Genomic DNA, 18030 nt, shown 5'->3' with positions numbered 1-18030 from the left:
CGTCACCAAACCCTCAGACTCAGTCTGCTCCTCTCCTGCCTCATGGTCATCGTGAGGTACACGGGAGCTAAGCGGCCCCGCAGCTCGGGAGGCCGCTGGCACTCTGCTGGAACTGGGAGGGGCGGGAGGCAGGGGCTTTGCTCCACTCCCAGAACTCACCTGCCCGGCTTTGCCCCCCTCGGCCCCCTCAGGTGCCACCGAGTCCAGCCCCAGTCAGAGGCCTGGGAAACCACTCTGGCGGGGATAGCACCGTTTATTAAGAAAGATCAAGACAAAGACCACAGGAGGGTCCCTTCTAGGACACAGGGGCCAGGCGTCCTGACCCCACATCTGCGGGCTGCTGGTGGGGTGGGCACGTGCTCCCAGTTGGGCCCTCGGGCTCCCACAGATGGGGCAGGGCTGTCATGTCCCCTTCCTGTCCCTCCCAGTCATGAGTCCTGGCATCCCCCACCCAAGGCACTAACTCTCTTCAACCACCAGTGCCCTCCTCCCTCCATGTCCCCTGGGCCTTCACTTCCAGATCAGTGGAGGGATAGGGGCTGGTGTGGGCGGGGAGACCCTCTCAGTGCTGGGCTCTGCCTGTAGCAGCTCCTGGGAAGGGTTGGGGGAGAGTTTCCCTTGCCGCCCCGGAGGGCAGGGGCCCTGGGCGAGGTGTTGGGGGAGGGCGGGGATGGGGGGATGCAGGCCAGGAGGGCTTGGTGGGGGGGGGGGCTGCCAGGGGCAGGTGGCCCGGCTGGCTAGGCAGAGGTGAAAGAGGCAGGGACGTGGGCTGGCGGGGCGGGGTGGCCTGCCCAGGGGTGAGCTGCCTTTTGTTCCACAGTCGGACTAAAGGGCTTTCCCCACCCGGAGGAGGGTGGCAAAGGCAATTGCGACGCCCCCTGCTCCAGGGAGCTGGTGAGGCACCAGGCTGGGGGCTGCGGTTGGCTCTTGTAGGACTGAGGGCTGCCCGAGGGCTGCCGGACTGGACAGCCCAGCTCTGCGGGGCGAGGGGCTATCGGTGGTGACAGTTCTGAGCCCCCTCGGCCACCATGTCTGACCCCGAGTCCTGGTGGCCCTCTGAGGCACCGGCTCTCATCCCACCTGCCCCACCTACCACCCTGCGGCTTTGCCCGGGGGCGTTCGTTTGTGGGGGGTGGCGTGCCCACCCTCCAGTCCAGCCCAGGGCAGCAGCAGCAAAGCGTGGCATTGCCTCAGTTTCTTACAAAATATTCATCATAATAATATTAATAATATACTCGACATTGTGGGGCCGGGCTGCTGCCCGGGAGTCCGTCTGGGGCGGGCGGCTGCCTACGACGGGCAGGGGCGGGTGTTGGCTCCGGCCTGGGCGCGGTGCTGCAGGTCCAGCGGCTGCGGGGGCGGGGCGCCGGGCCGGGCCGAGTGCAGCACCAGGTTCTTGATACAGCCCGTGATGCCCGAGGAGAACCGGCCCCCGGTCAGCGCGGTCACGTCGGGAGCTCCGCCTGCGGGGACGGGGGAGGACGGGGCCTGTCAGCTCCCGGAGCCCAGGGGCTGAGGAAGGCTGCATGCCCTAGCTCTGCAGGGGCCCCAGTCCCGCCCTTGCCCCGCACCGAGGCCCGAGCCCGGGACTTACCGAGGTAGACGCTGCCTTTGGTGTTGACGGCCACGTTAGGGCCTGGCGACTGGCCGCTGACCAGCTCCTCGCCGTCCACCTGGATGGAGCCTCTCCGGCCCTCTCTGTTGGTGGAATGGGGGCGGGGCCCTCCCCATCAGTTCCAAGAGTCCCTTTCCTTTGCCGCAGAGATGCCAGACAGGAAAGCCTGCCCCTGCTCGCAGCTCTTTCCTTTCCCCACTGGATGAGATCTGGCCCCACAAACACGGCTTCCTAGCACCTCCCCCAGCTGTCACCCGTCCCCTTGGGTGCTTATCCCCCCGCCCCCCACAGTGTTCAGTCCCTCCCTGAAGTCTGTGTTCGGGCTGGTGGGCTCTCTGCCCACCCTGGCTTCCAGTTCTGTCTCCCAGAGCTCGGAGCCTGCCTCCCTGCACACGGGGGGCCGCGTCCCGTCCCACCTCAGAACTCTGCACCCCTCGCCCCAGGGCCCAGGCGGGCTCTCTTACCGCAGTGCGGTCACCCGATGCCACTCGCCATCGTCAATGGGGTCCTCAGAGACAAGGCGGGCCTCCCCGCTGCCCAGCTGGTAGCTGCAGTCACAGGCCCAGGACAGCGTGAGCGGGGCAGACGGTGCTGGTGTGTGGGGCTGGGGTGCCGGGGGCTGCAGCTTCTCATGGGAGGAGCCGTGGCACTGAGCAGAGGGGAAGCTCTGGAGGGGTGTGGGGGGCCAGGGATGGGGAGGAAGGGCCAGGTGCCCGGACCCACCTGAAGACAAGGTGCCCGTCCTGAAGCCCGAGACTGATGAAGTCCTTGCCACGGCCAGCCTCTCCCACGTCCTGCCAGGGAAGCACAGGGTCGCTGGGGTTCCCGGTCTGGACAGCTGAGGCCCCTCCCGCTGTGGCCTCCGCCCTCCTCGCTCTCACGGCCCTGGCCACCAGGAGGCTGGGGACCCTAAGGCCGGGCCGGACACCCGCACTCACCACGCCCTGCCAGAGCAAGAGGCCGTTGGCCGTGCTGGTCCGAACCTCCAGCTCGATGGTCTCCGGCACCTCGGGCAGGCTGTGCGCGAGGAGTTAGAAGTTGCAGATTCCTGGTCCCCTCCCTGGACCCACCGGCTCCCCCACCACCCGTCTCACCTCCTGGAGAAGATGCGGCCAGGGAGGGCTAGGAAGCCGTCATCGTGGAAATAGGCTCCGTACTGTCCAGGGGCATCTGTGGGACGACGTGGGGGATGGTGAGGCCCCTGCCCGCCTGCACGGAGCGGCCACCGTACGGGCTCCAGGACCCCCACCTGCACCCCAACGTGTGCGCCTAGGGGGGCCCTGAGCCTGCAGTCTCCAGAGACCCCAGGGGGCTATGGACATAAGTCAGGGGCCTGTGAACTTGGACGGGGAGACACTGTCGCTCGACCTTCACTCACTTCTCACTGAAACGTAGCAGCTGCTTCCACTCTGCGTGGGGGCCGCACACCCGAGGAGCCGAAGTGGGACCTGCACTTGTCACTAACACTTTTCCTTATCACGTGACATTGGTTACAGATGCTTCAGAGCTTCCCGAAATTGTGGGAGCCGTTAGGGCCACCACTCGATCTCGTTACGTACTGTGTTCATACAAGCAGCTCGTATGTTACAAATCAGAACATTTTAAATATTTTGAGAACCTTATTTCAGCACAATTGGTTCCCTTTGAAATCCTATGTATCTTATTTTATGTAGTCAGTGGGTCTAGATAGGGTGACCAACCGTCCCTATCGGCTGAGTCCTGTCCTGTTTTTAGCTCCTAAAGTTCACATCCCGAGAAACCCTTCAGTCCTGAGCAATCCGGGAGAGCTGGTCACCTACGTCCGTGGCACATAAAATGTTCAGAGCCTTTGTGTTCCTGCTCTCCTACAGAGGTGAAGATAGGCTGGGGGGGGGGGGTCTGTGAGTGACCTGCCCAGAAAGTGGGAAGCCAGCAATGGCAACCCAGACCTTTAGGCCCCAACGTCCACACTGTGTGTGGTTCCAGCATTGCTAGCCCTACCTGCTCAGACCCGTCCCACAGGCCAGTGCTGGTCCCTGCGGGCCTACAAGGTTAGGGGACACTTTGCCACCCTCCGCCCAGTGATGCGAACAGTGAACATTTCCCAAGCACCTACTACGTGCCAATCGACGTGCGGGGAGTGTCACAGCCAGCTGCAAGCATCCTTTCATTTAACTGGATCCTTACAATAATCCTATAGCTTAGGTATAACGTTAACAAAGGCTAACATTCTGTACCCACTGCAGACCAGATGTTGTTCTAAGCATTTTGAGTACGTTAATAATTGTATCCCGATGCAAACCTTTATCTAACCCGCGTGGAAGAATGTTACGTCTCTTTATTTCACACGTAAGGAACCTGAGGCCCAGAAGGGTAAGGGACTCACCCAAGGTTACACAGCTAATAGGTGGCAGGGCTAGGATTTGAATCCAGAGCCCATGCTCTTAGCCCCTCTACCACTAACTCTCCTGTCACATTAATGAGAAATGAGAAGATGGGTATCCATAAGCAGTTAGCCCAGCGTCTGCAAATGTTCAGTAAACACTGATTTTTTAAAAACGATCATTGCTTTTAAATAGACTGTGGAACCCCTGAGAAGGAAGGTCTTGCCTTGTTCATCACCTACTTCCTGCTTCCAGGCCGAGGACGGGCACCCAAGAGTTTGTTGACAGGATGTGTGAATATAGAGGAGGAAACTGAGGTCAGGGCGGCTCAAGGACTCACCCCGGGGCCACCTAGCCAGCTCAGGCAGCCCGTAAGTACAGGGCAGGACCCAGCTGTGTTGCTGGGCTCCTTCACTCTGCTCCTCCAAGCCCGGTGAGCCTCTCACGTGGCCTTGTCTTGCTCACAGGCCAGAACTAAGAGTGTGGGCTCCCTGGGAGAGGGGCTGAGATGGGAAACCAGGGAGGAGACAGGCCTCTCGCCACAGCAAGTACGTACCGTTGCCCCCGCTGCCTTCCGGATGCCAGTCAGACTCGGCTGTGCCCTGTCCAGAGCCTAGGAGGAAAGGCAGGTGCAGTCGGTGGGCACAGACATTGTGGGTTCCGTGTGCCCCCTCCCAGGGCCCCGAGAGGGAGGTGGGGAGAAGCCAGGACAATTACCTTGTTGGCACCGGGGGCCAGAGAAGCCGGGGGGACAGAGGCAGCGGGTGCCCTGGCAGGTGCCCCCGTGCAGACAGGGCTCACGGAGCTGGCAGGGGTTCTCCTCGTGCTCACAGAGGTCTCCTGTGGGCCAGGGCGCAGTGAGCGGGTGTGGGCCAGAGCGGCTCGCTGACCACCCCACGCCCCCCCTCTCCGCCCCCGCTGGGGCCAGGCAGGCCCGCACACCTTTGAAGCCATCCGCACACAGGCACTGGAACTCGTACTCGCCGGCCGGCATGCACGTGGCGCCGTTCCGGCAAGGCTGGCGCTCACACGGGGAGCTGGTATAGCATTGCCCGACGCCCCGGCTGCCCAGGAAGCTGTAGGTGAGGTCCAGCCGCTTCCCGTTCACTGACACCTGTGGGCACAGGGACGCTGAGGGGCTCCGGGCATGCTGGGGGCAGAGGCCAAGGGGCCCAGCGCAGGGCAGGAGGCCGTGGAGGGTAGCTGGGAGCCTAGGCGGGAACATGAGTGGTGACGTGGGATTCCAGCACAGGCGAGGGAGGAACCTGCATGCCAGGGACGTCCAGCAGTGCGGTCACTCCTCGAAGGAGGTGTAATTCTCTCCGTTTCGCAGAGGAGGGAACCGGGCTCGACGGGAAGCTTTGGGCTCACCGCGGGGGTGTGGGGGGGTAGGGTCAGCTTGTCCTCTCCCCTCCCCTCCCCTGTTGGCCTCCGGAGCCTGCTCCTCACCTCGCCCACGCAGCCACGGAAGTGAGCGCTAACGTTGGTGGCGGGCGGCAGCCGCACGGAGGGCTCCACGCCCCCGAGGTAGAGGAGGGTGTGCAGGTTGAGGCCCTGGCTCTTGCCCGGCGAGGAGCGCAGCACGGGGGGTCTGCTGTTCACGCGCAAACTGCCGTCCTTGTTCAGACGCTCGGCAGACACTCGGTGCCAGTGGCCCAGGGCCAGCGGCTCGGGGCTCCGCAGCACAGCCAGCCCTGGGGAGGAGGCCAGACGGGGATGGCGCGTGCGGAGGCCCCCCCCCGCCCAGGGACTTGAGCCAGTAGGGTATTCCGGGAGGAGCCTGACAGAGGCCTAGGGGACTTGCCTAGAGTCACACGTGCAGAGACGGAACGTGAACGAACAGAGGACTTTGGTCTGTCTGACTTCTTTTTTTTTTTTAAAGATTTTATTTATTTATTTGACAGAGAGACAGCCAGCGAGAGAGGGAACACAAGCAGGGGGAGTGGGAGAGGAAGAAGTAGGCCCCCAGCGGGGGAGCCTGATGTGGGGCTCGATCCCAGAACGCCGGGATCACGCCCTGAGCCGAAGGCAGACCTTTAACGACTGCGCCACCCAGGCGCCCCGGTCTGTCTGACTTCTGAAGTTATTCCTCCAACCCTCCTCAGGGAGCCCAGGGGGGCGCAGAGCTTGGCACCTGGAGCCCATCTGCCTTTGGCGTCCCGTGCTCACCTGACCCTAACTCGTAGCGGAACTCCAGGTGGCCGCTGGCCATCGCCAGGGACACGAAGTCTTCCACAGGCCCGCTCTTGCCCCCGCTGAACACCAGGATGCCGTCGGGCGCCAGCGGCTTGAACTCAACGTCCAGGCGCAGCTCGTGGTGTGTGTTGGTGAGGGCGGGCAGTGCCAGGTAGGAGCCGGTGCCCGACATGGAGGGGGTGGTCACCGTCACACCTGCGGCAGCCACAGCTCAGCCAGGGGCAGTGGGGGTACCGGCGTCCCTGCCCGGCTCGCTGCAGACCCCCGGGCTCAGCAGCAGCTGATTCGTAGCTGCAGCCGCACAGGAGGCCCTGCCCTCGGGCACCACAGACCATGCTGGAAGGGTCTCCAGGAAGGGGGGGGTGCCCTTCACGGACCGTCATGGGAGAGATTCAGACCGGGGAGAGGCTTAGCCAGGTGACTTTGAGGCCCTCTGGCTCTGGACTCATGTAAGCATCCACAGGGCCCTTTGTGGTCTCAGAGTGTCACCGCCCAGCTTTCCCCGTCCCTCCCGGCCCCACTCACCTTCCTCACACCTCACCCCTGAGCGGCCCAGGTGGCAGCGGCAGGTGTAGCCTCGGCCATCAGGCCGGTTCACACAGGTGGCATCCGGCCCACAGGCCTCTGGGGGACACAAGGGCCAGAGAGAAGGACATTGAAGTGGCCTGGGAGAGGGTGGGGTCCTGATGTTTCAGCCCTACCTACTGCCACCTGAGGGCCTCGGCCAGCCTGGAAGGATTGCATCAGGGGACTGGGCAGGAGGAATGGATGACAGCAGGGTAGGGGGGCACCAAGGAGGCTGGGCGGGGGACAGCATGGGAGGGAAGTGCAAGAGTGATGGGGGAACAGTGTGGGGTGCTGGGTACCCGGGAGGCAGGTCACCGTTTGAGTGCCTTGGTGAGAGATGGGAAGGTGGTAGGTACTTGGGGTGTTGGGGGGGGTGGGTTGCCTGGCTGCAGTGACGGGGGTAGGATGAGTAGCTGGGCACCAGGGACGGGGTGAGAACTTGGGGAGCAGAGTGGGTGTTAGGGTGGCAGGGACGGAAGTCAGTATCTGGGAGGAGGGGCGAGTACTTACAGTGTGGTGAGTACGGTCAGCAGTGGGGTGGGTGGGTATGGAGGGGAGGCTACGGGCAGAGGCAAGCGCCCGGGGGTGGCGGCGATCGGAAGGGGGGGTCACACACCTGGGTGGCAGTGCAGGGCCTGGGAGTGCTCGCAGCGGCTCCCGGTGAAGCCGGCCGGGCAGACACACACATAACTGCTGCTCTCCGAATCCTGACACTGGCCCCCGTTCTGTGAAGCCGCCCCCGGAAGTCAGGCAGAGAACCCCCCGGCTCTCCCCTACTTCCCACGGGGCGGCCCCTGCAGTGAGGCGGCGCGTGCGGTGTGGGGTTACCTGGCACGGCCGGTCCCGGCAGGTGGGGCAGTGGGAGATGCCATGCGCAGTAAGGTTGAGGTCGTGGAAGACAATTTCCTCGCCCTGGATACGCAGCTCCCGGACACAGCCTGGGGCGGGGGGGCGGGAGCAGCCTCGATGGGGGGGGAGGGTGCCAGGAGGCCTGCCCAGCCCCATCCCGCACCCCGCAGCGCTCGCCCAGGCTCCCAGGGGCTCTGCCAGCCAGCCAGCCAGCCAAGGCTTGGAGGGGCATGGGGGCCGGGGGGGGCTCACCTACGAAGCCGCTGCTCAGCCCTGCCTTGGGGATGGCGCCGTAGTCAGGGTAGCCACCCAGGTAGAGCTCCTCGTTGAGGTCCAGGCCCTGGAACTTGCCCTGGGGAGTGGAGAAGCGGGGGGTGGCGGGCAGGGGCTGGGCAGAGGTGGGAAGGGGGCTGGAAACGGGGTGGGGGACTGGTGGGGCCTCACCTGAGAGGTCCCGTTGACTGGGGCCAGGCTGCCCACGATCAGGGAGCCCTGGGTAAGGCTGCGCAGCAGGGTCACGGTGTGGAACTGGCCCAGTGCCAGCGGGGTGGGGTGGCGGATGGTGGCCATGCCCGAGCCTGCGTCAAACCTGCTCCCCGGGGTGGGGCCAGGGCGGGAGAGAGCATAACGGGCTGGTCAGAAGGGCCGGGCAGGAGGCCCAGCCTGGGGAGAGGTAATGACACCGTTTCCTGCAGATCTGATCTAGTTCCTGTCCCTGTCTTGTCCTCCCACCCTATCACCCACGCCCAGCTCGCCCCATCCCTGCCCCTTCCCCAGATCCCCCCTTCGCCCCCCTCATCCCCAGAGCTTATCCAGAGCAGCCCCAGGGCGCTAACCGCCCTTGGCTCCATGGCCCTGGAGATCACCTTGCTGCTTTCTTCCTTTATGGCTGCTCTCCCCCAACCGCAGTATCTACCCCCCAAGGCCGGAACGTGATCTATCAGTGCCCGGCACAGAGTAGGTGTCCAGCAAATAGTTTTTGAGCCAGTGAATGAACGAGTCTGGTCCGCAGGAGCCCCACCCGGGAAAGAGGCCCCGGCATCACTGCGCATCTCGGCTGCCGGTCTGTGCAAGTCTGCGCGGCGGCCTCCTGCGCCTGGTCGACACACTGTGCCCGCTCCGGCAGATCAGGCGGTCACCGAGGGTCACCGCCGTGTCGGCCTCCTTCCTCCTCCAACTCGGTCCGGGGTGGCGTGTGCCTGACCAAAGCCCCGCAGTCCGGTCCCCCAGCCCCCTTCCCTTGTAAATGGGGAGGGCGAGGGTCTCACCGGAACTCGGGCCTTCCCCCCACGAGGCCGAAGGAGATGAAGTCGGGCTGCCTATTGGCCAGGTTGGTGGGGCTCCCCGGGATCCGTTTCTGGCCGTTGTACAGCAGCATCCCTGGAGAGGGGCACAGCCGTGTCAGAGCCTCCCGCCAGCCACGGGCTCCCTGTCCGCCCAGCCCCGGGAGTGAGTGACCACAGCCAGGGAGCCTTCACTCCCCGGCTCCCGTCCTTCCCTCCGCACGCCCCGCACAGCCAGGGCCTTCTCACTGTCTCCGGATGTCCCTACACAGGACTGGCTCAGAGCCCCTAAAGATACGGCATTTGCTTTACTCACACTGGGGGGCCCACCTGAAGGAGGACAGGGAGGCAGAGACTCACCGGAGTAGAGAAGGAGGCCTGGATAGTGAAAGTCAGAGAGCCGTAGGAGATGGAGGGGAGAGAGAGAGAGAAAATAAGAGAGAGAGAGAGAGGAGGGAAGGCTGAGAGACGGAGACAAAAGAGGGAAGGAGGAGGACAGAATGAACCGGAAGCCGGGACAGGAGGCTGGGTGTGGGTCCGCCCGTCAGTGGTGGGAGTACTGCAGAGTGGGGCATAGAGACAGGAGGAGGCACGAGACAGGGCCCAGATGGCAGGCCTGGGGGTCCCAGGACAGGGAGCTGAGGACCGGGGGCCACCATATCTCAGACAGTGGCGGCGGTTACTCCGGGAGATCCCCACCCCATGGCAGCCCCTCTCCCGCTCACCATCGGCGGAGTCGGGCCGGAAGGTGATCTTGATCTCAAACTTCCTGTAGGCGTCTTTGATGGTGGGCAGCGGCAGGAAGGAGTGGGGGGTCTGCGTGAAGTAGGGCACCACTCGCTCTGCGGGCAGAGAACGCGGCTAGAAATCATGCCCCCCAGGCAGCGGGCAGCGCACTGCCGAGGCGGGAGTCTGGAAGGTGTCCTCTTACCCGGCACCTGCAGATGGGCAAAGGCTTTGACCTTGCCCTGCCGGTTAGCGGCCGTGCAGACGTAGGTGCCTGCGTCCTGGGGTCGGACGGAAGGCAGCAGCAGCATGTTGTTTTCCCGGCGGCTGTCGGGTGGCAGGTCACCATCCAGCTGCAAACACGCGCGCGCTCTGGAGCCTGGCCTTGGCCCGCACCTCCGCAGGGCCTGCCTCCCGTCTCGCCTCAGGCCCTCCCTTGAACACCGAGCACGGACTCTGTGCCAAGCCCGGTCCAGGTCCCGGGGGCACCGAGACCGTGAAGGCCTGGTCCCTGCCCCTCAGGCATGCCTGCTGCACCCCTACCCAGCACCTACCTTGCTCCAGGTGATGTCAGGAGTGGGGTAGCCAGAGGCCATGCAAGGGAAGGCGGCTGCAGAACCAGCAGGTACACGGACCTCTGGGGGTGTTGAGATCTGGGGCAAGGCTAGGAGTAGGGAAGGAGACAACGGCCACCATTTGAGAGCCCAGCCTGTGTCCTGACTCGTTCCATCCTCACACTAGCCCCCAAAGGGAGGTGCTGCGTCCCCATGTCCCAGACGAGGTTGCACACATGGAACTGGGCAGTCAGGGCTCAGCGATGGGTCCGTTGGACTCCGCAGCCCGGGACTCTTCAACACACCCCGGCAGAAAGTTGTGCCACCCCCTGGGGACCCGAGGAGGGGGCACCAGGACAGTATGCAGCGGGAAGTCTGGGGGCAGGTCATGGAGGCTGGGGTGAAAAGGAGCTGCCTTTGAAGACAGCGCAGATGCGTGCTGGCCCTGCGTCCCCGGCTCCTTCTCACTCTCCTATGTCTGTTTTGTGTTCATGTCGCCTCTGCCATCAGACTGGGCGGTGGGGCTCCGTCATCAGAGCAGGTGCTCTGGCGGGCGAGGACTACACATCTGCTTGCCGATGCCCCTGCCCCCGTGGAGGTCCCTGCCGGCCTTCACCTTGCACAAGCAGCAGCACGTGGGACTGGGTGGTGCCGGCGGCGTTGGTGGCAGTGCAGCGATACTGTCCCGCGTCCGCCAGCTCCACGTGGGCGATCCTGACGATGCCGCCGCTCTGCACAATGCCGGGCCGCAGGTGCCCCCCGACCTTGCTCCATGTCACCTGAGGCTTGGGGTCGCCCAGGGCCAGGCACTCGAACTCCACGGCGTGGCCAACCACCACGGTTTGCACGGACGTGCGGATGTTGATGAGCACAGAGGGCAGGGCTGGGGAGGAGGGGAGCAGAGGCAGAGTGAGGCCAGCCTGCCGCGGGCCAGCCCAAGGACGTGAGCCCCGGGGCGCCTGGCCCCCCCATGTGCTTTCTCACGCATTCGCTCAGGAACACACGCGCTCGTCTGCTCCTGCTCGTAGGTTCACTCACTTGGGGGTCTGCTGTCCTGCTTCCTTGGTGGGTCTGAGCACCCACTCGCTCCACCCATCTCCCTTCTTCCTCCCTCCCTTGCAGTATTTGTCAAGCCCCCTCGTGCTATGCTGGACACAAGCAAGTTACAATCAAGTAATTCTTTTTATTCATAGACATTTAAGGGGCTTTCCGGGGAACACAGCCCCTGTGTCCCGTCATCTCTGTCTCCCGCTCTTAGAAGAGGCCTGAAGCCGCCATCCTACCTTGGACAACCAGCTGGGCACTGGCCTGGGCCTGTCCCCACGGTCCATGGGCCTGGCAAATATATGTCCCTTGGCAGCTCTGGTCCAAGTTCTGGATCCTGTAAAGAAAAAATAGTAAGACATCAGTGAATAAAAACAACTGACAAGAATGCTTTGCGATGGCGGGGAAGTTCAAAGCCATCAGAGATTAGCACATGATGGAAGCTTCTGGTCTCCCACTAACCGCATGAGGTAGGTAGGCGGTGAGATAGGGCAGGCAGGCAGACCAATGTCACCACACCCATTTTAGGTCAAGACCTTATGGTCAGATCTCAAGATCACACAGTTACCGAGCAGCAGAGCTGAGATCTGGGTCATGTGCATATACCCGGCCTCGGAGCCTATTCCCGCCCCCCTGTACTGCTGATAAGGATACAAATATGAGCCACTGTTTAGTGAAGGCCTTTCGAGTGCTTTGGATAATCTCATGTAGTCTCATATAACCCATTGTACAGCTGAGAACACTCAGGATCAGAGAATGGAAGTGACTTGCCCAAGGACACGGTTTCATGCTGAGCCCCCCAAAACAGGTATCCTAACCGCCCCTCTTCTGCCCCTTGGGCTGGGGTGCTCAAGTTCCGTCTGGCCTGTCCCCCTGACTCACCGGAGCACCCCATCCTGCACACTGTGGCCAGGAGGCAGCTGCCCCCCTTCCTTGATCCAACGGAGCTGAGTGCCCCGGTCAGGGGGTACCGCACAGTGGAACTCGACGCTGGCCCCTATGCTCTTGGTCTCCAGCTGAGGTGTGACCTGAACGGTGGGCGTGGATCCTGCTGGGATGGCAGTGGCCGAGACCGAGCCAGAGGGGCCTGCGGGGACATGTATGAGGTTCTGTGCGTGTGTGTGTGTGTGTGTGTGTGTGAGAGAGAGAGAAAGAGAGAGAGAGAGATCCCTGATACCTCCCCCTCCCAGGACCCAGAAAACACCCTCCTGATGTGTAAGGGACCCTTTTCCTAGGAGCCTCTTCCGCCCTGCCTGAGCCGGGCTGCTCACCTTGCACGAGCACCTGGGCGAAGGCCTCTGCCGAGCCCACCTTGTTGGTGACCCGGCAACGGTAGCGGCCCGAGTCCTCGGGGGCCGCAGGCTCAAAGCGCAGCATCTCGTTCCTGGCAGTCACCCTCCCGGGGAGGCTGCCACCCACTCGGCTCCACTGGAAGGTGAGCGGGGGTGTCCCGTGAGCCAGGCACTGGAGCTGCACTGTCTCCCCTGCCCGCACCGAGGCGTGCTCCGGGACTGTGGTGGCGTACGGTGGGCCTGGGATGGGGGCGGACACAGAGGTCAGGGCAGGGCAGGGCAGGGTGGGGCAGAGCAGGGCGGGAGCAGGTGTTGGATGCAGGCGACTTGCCGAAGGACCGGGGAAGCTGAATGGTGAAGCAGAGGACTGGGGATGAGGGAAGCAAGGGGCCCAGGAGGGGAGGTGGGTCTCAGACTAGGGCAGGATCTAGGGGGCTGAGGGGCACGGGGCCCTTTGCACGGTACTCCCGGGGTTCTGTCCAGGGTGTAGCCCGACTGGGGGCTCAGACCTCCATGCAGGGCAGAGAGGATAGCCCAAGGAGGGGCCTTACTCTCTACGTGCAGGGCGATGGTGGCCTCGGCGTGGCCGGCGGGACTGGTGGCATTGCAGATGTACTGGCCTGAGTCCTGCTGGGCTACGCGGGGGATGATGAGTGTGTCACCTTCCAGCCGGTGCTGCCAGGGCAGCGGGGAGCGCAGCTTGGACCAGTGGATAGTGGGTGCGGGGCTGCCTGCGGAGTGGAGTGAAAGACCACAGAGGTCACTGGGCCGCCGTAGGAACGAGCTGGGCATGAGGCTGGTGAGGCAGCGACTGGGGGATCTCAGCCCTTCATGGGGGTCCCTGCGTGGGCACCTCAGCCATCACTGGGTGGTGCCAGCAACAAAGTCCCCTCCCTGGGTACGATACCATCTTCAGATCTCGCGTCTACCGTTCAGGCCCCAGGGCGGCACCGCTCTGCCTGCCCTGCGTGCCAGCCCCCGTCCACACCTGTGGCCGAGCAGCGCAGGGTGGCCGTGTGTCCAGCCTCTATGGTCAGCTCGGCTTCTTCGACTTGGACCTGGGGGGCCCCTGGGGCCACAGCGCCTGTGTCCACAATCACCTCCACGCGCTTCTGTGCTGTGCCCAGTGCGTTCTGAGCCAGGCACACGTAGATGCCCGCATCTGATGGTTTTGCTGATGAGATCTGGAAGAAAGCAAGGATGCTGGGTAGGTGGGCACGGATGGGCACCTGGGCATCAGCCCCCAGGTCTGGCTTGCTTTCACCTCTTCTGTCCACCCTTCCCTTTGCATTCAGGTCTCCTGTTTGACTGGCTGCTTGAGAACTCACACTCAAGGCACCCAGCCCACTAGTCTGTCCATCCACTTGTCCATCAACGCACCTACCCAGCCCCCATCTACCCACCCATCCACTTACCACACATCCATCCATCCAACTGTCTACCCACCCACCCACATACCCTTCCACCCACCCACCCATCTACTCACCTATCCATCCACCCATCCATCCATCCTTCCAGCCATTCTTCCTTCCTTCCTTTCACCTTTTTTCTTCCTGCCCATCTTCCAATCTACCCACCAACCACTTATGCCACGCCTCTCTTTCTCTCTCCATCCGTTCATCACCCACCTGCCCAACCATGACCCTTTCCTCCAAGCATCTGCTCAAGGATGAGCCCTGACTGGGCCTCAGACCCAGAGATGAAATGGCCCCAGCCTCTGGGGCCTCACCTGCAACACCGTGTGGCTGTCCACGACCCCATACATCCGCTGTTCCACGTTGGTGGGAGCGCCAATCCGGGTCCAGCGAGCCGAAGAGCGGGGCTCCCCAGCACTGACGCACTCCAGGGTGACGGACTTGCCCACTTTCACCCGCACGGGGCCCTCGGGGAGCACAGACACAGTAGGGGGCCCTGCCCAGAGGAATGGCATCACTGATGCGCGTGCAGGGCTCCGCCTGTCACGTGCACCGTCACGGTCCCTGTCTCAGTGACCGCCTGGTGGGCACTGTGCTGCACCAATGTGGAAACTGAGGCCGAGAGGGAGAATGCCCAAGGGGGAGGCATCGGCAGAGGCAGGGTTTAAACTTGGAGGCTGCGTGCTCAGAATCAGTGCTAGAAACAGGGAGGCAGAGCCCGCGGGCCGACGCTGCTCACCGTGCACACTGAGGTTCACGACACTCTGGGCCACGCCGTAGGCGTTGGAGGCCACGCAGCGGTAAGCACCCTGGTTGCTGGGCCGGGTGCCCACGATGGTGATGATGGAGCCGTTGGGGCTGATGTGGACGTTGTCTGCGGAGTTGGCATTGGGCAGGGTAGGGTCAGTGAGGTTCTCCTCATGCTTCTGTGCTGCCAGTAGGCATAGCTTGGCCCTGTGTCCCCAACCCCTCCAGCCTGGGTGTGTCTAGCTCACGGGGTCTCAGATGGCAGATGGAAGAGTCCTTGGAGACTCTGGCGTTCAGCCCCCTCACCATCCAGATGGGGACAGTGAGGCCCCAGAGGGGAGGGGCCTCAGCCAGACTCACATGCTGAGTTTGGTGCCACGCTCAGCCTTTGCCCCACCCACAGCGGGGATGACACCTTCACACCTGCCTCCAGAATCCTCCCCGCCTCCCCCCACCCCCCGCCCCCGGCTCACCCTCCAGTTCTTGGTTCCGAGTTCTCCACTCGAGGCTGATGGGTGCTGCCCCCTCGTGGATGAGGCACTTGAAGCTGGCGTCCTGGCCCTGCTGCACGGTGCTGCTGGGCGGGTCGATGGAAATGACGGGGCTCCTGAGGCCTGCGGGACGAGGCAGGCAGGGGGCTGGGCTCGGGAGGGCCGGCTTGGCATGACCCCCCTGCCTCAGCTCCGTGGTCTCCCCTCCACCCCCCGCCCGTGGCGTCTGCCACACTCACGGTAGGAGGACCCCGCGCTGGGTGGGACGGTGACTGTGAAGGAAGCCTCCTGTTCAGGGCCCGAGCCGCCGGCCACACGGCACACATACTCGCCCGAGTCGGCAGGGGAGACGTGGGGGAGCCGCAGCCGGGAGCCGTGGGTCTGCGGTAGTGAGGAGGGGACAGCCATCACGCCAAAGCCCTGGGGTCCGGGCGAGTCCCCAAGCCCGTGGGGCCAGTGGCCCAGTCCTCCCTTGCGTCCCAGGAGCTCAGGGCTCCAGCTGGGAGTGACGAGGGAGCTTCATCTCCCGGATCCTCCATGTCCCACCGGACTGCTTTATGGAGGAGGAAGCTGCCTCGGGGACAACTCAGCAGCGGGGCCAGAGCACTCAGGTCCCTCCTCCGCCAAGCAGCTCTGCTCCCAAAGCATGCCATCCCCTGGGCTGCGCATGTTTGCCGTGCAGAAAGCAAATGCAGGTCGAACCCTGCCTGCCCTGGAACGCTCCCCATCAGGCCCCTGTACCTGGTGCCGGGCAGGGAGGCTGCCCCCACGCTTGTACCATGTGACCTGGGCATGGGCCTGCCCGGGCACCACACAGTTCAAGTCCAGGGTCTGTCCTTCGGCCACATGGGAGGAGGAGGCCTCGATGTAGATGGGCTGGGCCAGTCCCGGGGCTGGGGGCACAGGGAGTGGGTGAGAAGGGCAAGGCTCCCAGGGAGGAAGGCGGGGACTGAAGGTGGTGGCAGTGACAAGATGCCATGGGCTCATGCCACCCAGACCCAGGGCTGGTCCCCCGTGGTTGGGGAGAGGGGCTGGAGAACCTTCGTGGAGCAGAGAGCCAGAGCCCTGCTGGAAACGCAGGGAAGAGAGCAAGACCAGGAAGGGATTCCCCGAGCCTGTGTCCCAGCATCACCCCCTGCTCCTGTCACTCACCAGGAATGGGGCCTGGGCTGGAGGCCTCAATTGTGACGAGGACAGAAGCCTCCAGGGTGCCTGAGCCGCTGGTCACTCGGCACAAGTACTCTCCAGAGTCAGCTGGGGACACCTGATTCAGCCTCAGCAGGGGTCCGTGGACCTGGCCAGCATCAGGGCAAGGGCGGGGACAGTGAGCTAGAGGGCTGGCAGCCACGGCCTTCAGATGCCCGAGCCCTCTGGTACATACACCCAGGACTGTCACGTATAGTTGTGAAGCCTTCATCCCGTGCAGGGCGACCCCCTGAGACCTTAGACACTGCCGAGCACGTTTATGACTTTTCTGTGGTAGGACAAAGTCTAACATCCTGAGTAACAGGTGCCTTTTTTTAATTGCACCCAGGTGCTGGGAGGCCGGGGGTGGCTCTGCTGTGCCCAGCTTGTTCTTGACCTCCTGACTCCCAGTGATCTCCTGCTGCAATTTTCCCGAAGCCCTGGATGTTGGAGCCACCTTCCCTCCTGACTAGAATGAGATAGGACTATTGGGCAGGGGTGGGGTGGGGTGGGGAGTGCCCACATCCTGCTTTCTCCAGACCCCGTACCTGGTGCCGGGCAGGAAGGCTGCCCCCGCGCCTGTGCCACGTGACCTGGGCGTAGGGCTGTCCAGGGACCACGCAGTTCAGATCCAGGGTCTGCCCTTCGGCCACGTGGGAAGAGGAGGTCTCAATGCGGATGGACGGGGTTCCGCCTGGGGCTGCGGGCACAGGAGGAGGTCAGTAAGCTGGAACTCCCATCCCTCTGCCCTCAGTCCCGATTCCTGGGTGCCCAGATGTTCAGACCAGGGGCCAGACCCCATACGGAGAGATGGCCTTGATCCCACCCCCCCACTGCCCATTCCTCTGAAGCCTGGGGCAGCTGGGCTGGCCTGGGGGAAATGGCACGCCCCAGACCATTGCCCCACTATCTCCTCTTGTGCTCCCAGCACCACCGGTGGCCAGGGCCCAGGGCCAGGCGCCTCCAAACAGGTCACTTGTTTTTCTCAAACTTGAGCAATGCGTGCCTAAGAACCCAGACTCTGGGGCCAGACTACCTGGGTTCAAAACCCAGGTCTGCCATGTATTAGCTGTAGGAACCTCGAAGAGCGACTTCACCTCTCCGTGTTTCAGTTTCCCATCCGTAAAATGGGGAGAACAGTCACACCAACCTCGAACAGTTATCGTGCGGATGAAATGGGTTAAACACGTAAACAGAACAGGGCCCAGCATCTCGTAAATGCTAGACCATGTTTATCAGTTAATGCTTCCCACACTATGATTGCATCTGCTACAGCCACGTAGTAATTACTCACGTTTTCCTGTCGATTGATTCACTTAACAGACCTGTAAATACTTAGCCCCATCACAGGCAATGATTAACCTGAAATCATAGCAGGTTTTGTATATGGCTATTTTTCTCTAATATACCCCCGCTAATGCGGAAGATTTTCATCAGGGCCCCCCCTCCAGATCACCCTTGTGTACCCGCAGAGGTGCAATTCCAGCCTTTAGGGAACACCCCTATTGTTGCGAGAGTTCTGCTCTCCCCACTTCACAGAGGAGGAAGGTGAGGCACGGAGTCCCTTGTGCAACATCTCAGAGTGTGGACAGAGGAGCTGGGCCTCCAGCCCACATAAGCCAGGCTCCCTCCCAAATCTGGTTCTCAGGCCCTAGACATCCCACCTGACCTGGCTCCCGACCTCTGCCTGCTGGTTCTCCCCG

General features: G+C 63.0%; 1 protein-coding gene across 14 annotated transcripts in view; it reads right to left on the bottom strand.

Annotated features, from left to right (window-relative positions):
• Window positions 1-235: 235 nt before the first annotated feature.
• HSPG2 (heparan sulfate proteoglycan 2) overlaps window positions 236-18030 on the bottom strand; it is a 96976-nt gene continuing 79181 nt past the window's right edge. For 9 of the 14 annotated variants that reach the window (XM_087858432.1, XM_087858433.1, XM_087858437.1 and 6 more), the window contains 34 exons: window positions 16876-17027; window positions 16295-16436; window positions 15884-16035; window positions 15382-15523; window positions 15125-15265; window positions 14644-14778; window positions 14219-14400; window positions 13478-13673; window positions 13041-13220; window positions 12469-12729; window positions 12080-12284; window positions 11437-11534; window positions 10770-11036; window positions 10154-10263; window positions 9805-9952; window positions 9599-9715; window positions 9234-9251; window positions 8859-8970; window positions 8035-8179; window positions 7843-7942; window positions 7570-7679; window positions 7358-7466; window positions 6700-6798; window positions 6148-6369; window positions 5428-5672; window positions 4921-5092; window positions 4696-4818; window positions 4535-4591; window positions 2710-2785; window positions 2554-2632; window positions 2339-2409; window positions 2080-2163; window positions 1595-1698; window positions 236-1463 (listed from right to left, as the gene is read on the bottom strand). In XM_087858432.1, the coding sequence (XP_087714558.1) occupies window positions 1291-1463; window positions 1595-1698; window positions 2080-2163; window positions 2339-2409; window positions 2554-2632; window positions 2710-2785; window positions 4535-4591; window positions 4696-4818; window positions 4921-5092; window positions 5428-5672; window positions 6148-6369; window positions 6700-6798; window positions 7358-7466; window positions 7570-7679; window positions 7843-7942; window positions 8035-8179; window positions 8859-8970; window positions 9234-9251; window positions 9599-9715; window positions 9805-9952; window positions 10154-10263; window positions 10770-11036; window positions 11437-11534; window positions 12080-12284; window positions 12469-12729; window positions 13041-13220; window positions 13478-13673; window positions 14219-14400; window positions 14644-14778; window positions 15125-15265; window positions 15382-15523; window positions 15884-16035; window positions 16295-16436; window positions 16876-17027 (4727 nt within the window). In that variant the 3' untranslated portion in view covers window positions 236-1290. The remainder of the gene's footprint in view (window positions 1464-1594; window positions 1699-2079; window positions 2164-2338; window positions 2410-2553; window positions 2633-2709; window positions 2786-4534; window positions 4592-4695; window positions 4819-4920; window positions 5093-5427; window positions 5673-6147; window positions 6370-6699; window positions 6799-7357; window positions 7467-7569; window positions 7680-7842; window positions 7943-8034; window positions 8180-8858; window positions 8971-9233; window positions 9252-9598; window positions 9716-9804; window positions 9953-10153; window positions 10264-10769; window positions 11037-11436; window positions 11535-12079; window positions 12285-12468; window positions 12730-13040; window positions 13221-13477; window positions 13674-14218; window positions 14401-14643; window positions 14779-15124; window positions 15266-15381; window positions 15524-15883; window positions 16036-16294; window positions 16437-16875; window positions 17028-18030) is intronic. The other 5 variants (XM_087858434.1, XM_087858443.1, XM_045781978.2 and 2 more) reach the window with 2 other exon arrangements.

This window comes from Ursus americanus, chromosome 33 (assembly GCF_024610735.1).
Source record: "Ursus americanus isolate L20-20 chromosome 33, mUrsAme1.1.p, whole genome shotgun sequence".
Taxonomy (NCBI): domain Eukaryota; kingdom Metazoa; phylum Chordata; class Mammalia; order Carnivora; family Ursidae; genus Ursus; species Ursus americanus.
This window is presented reverse-complemented; position numbering and strand designations above follow the sequence as displayed.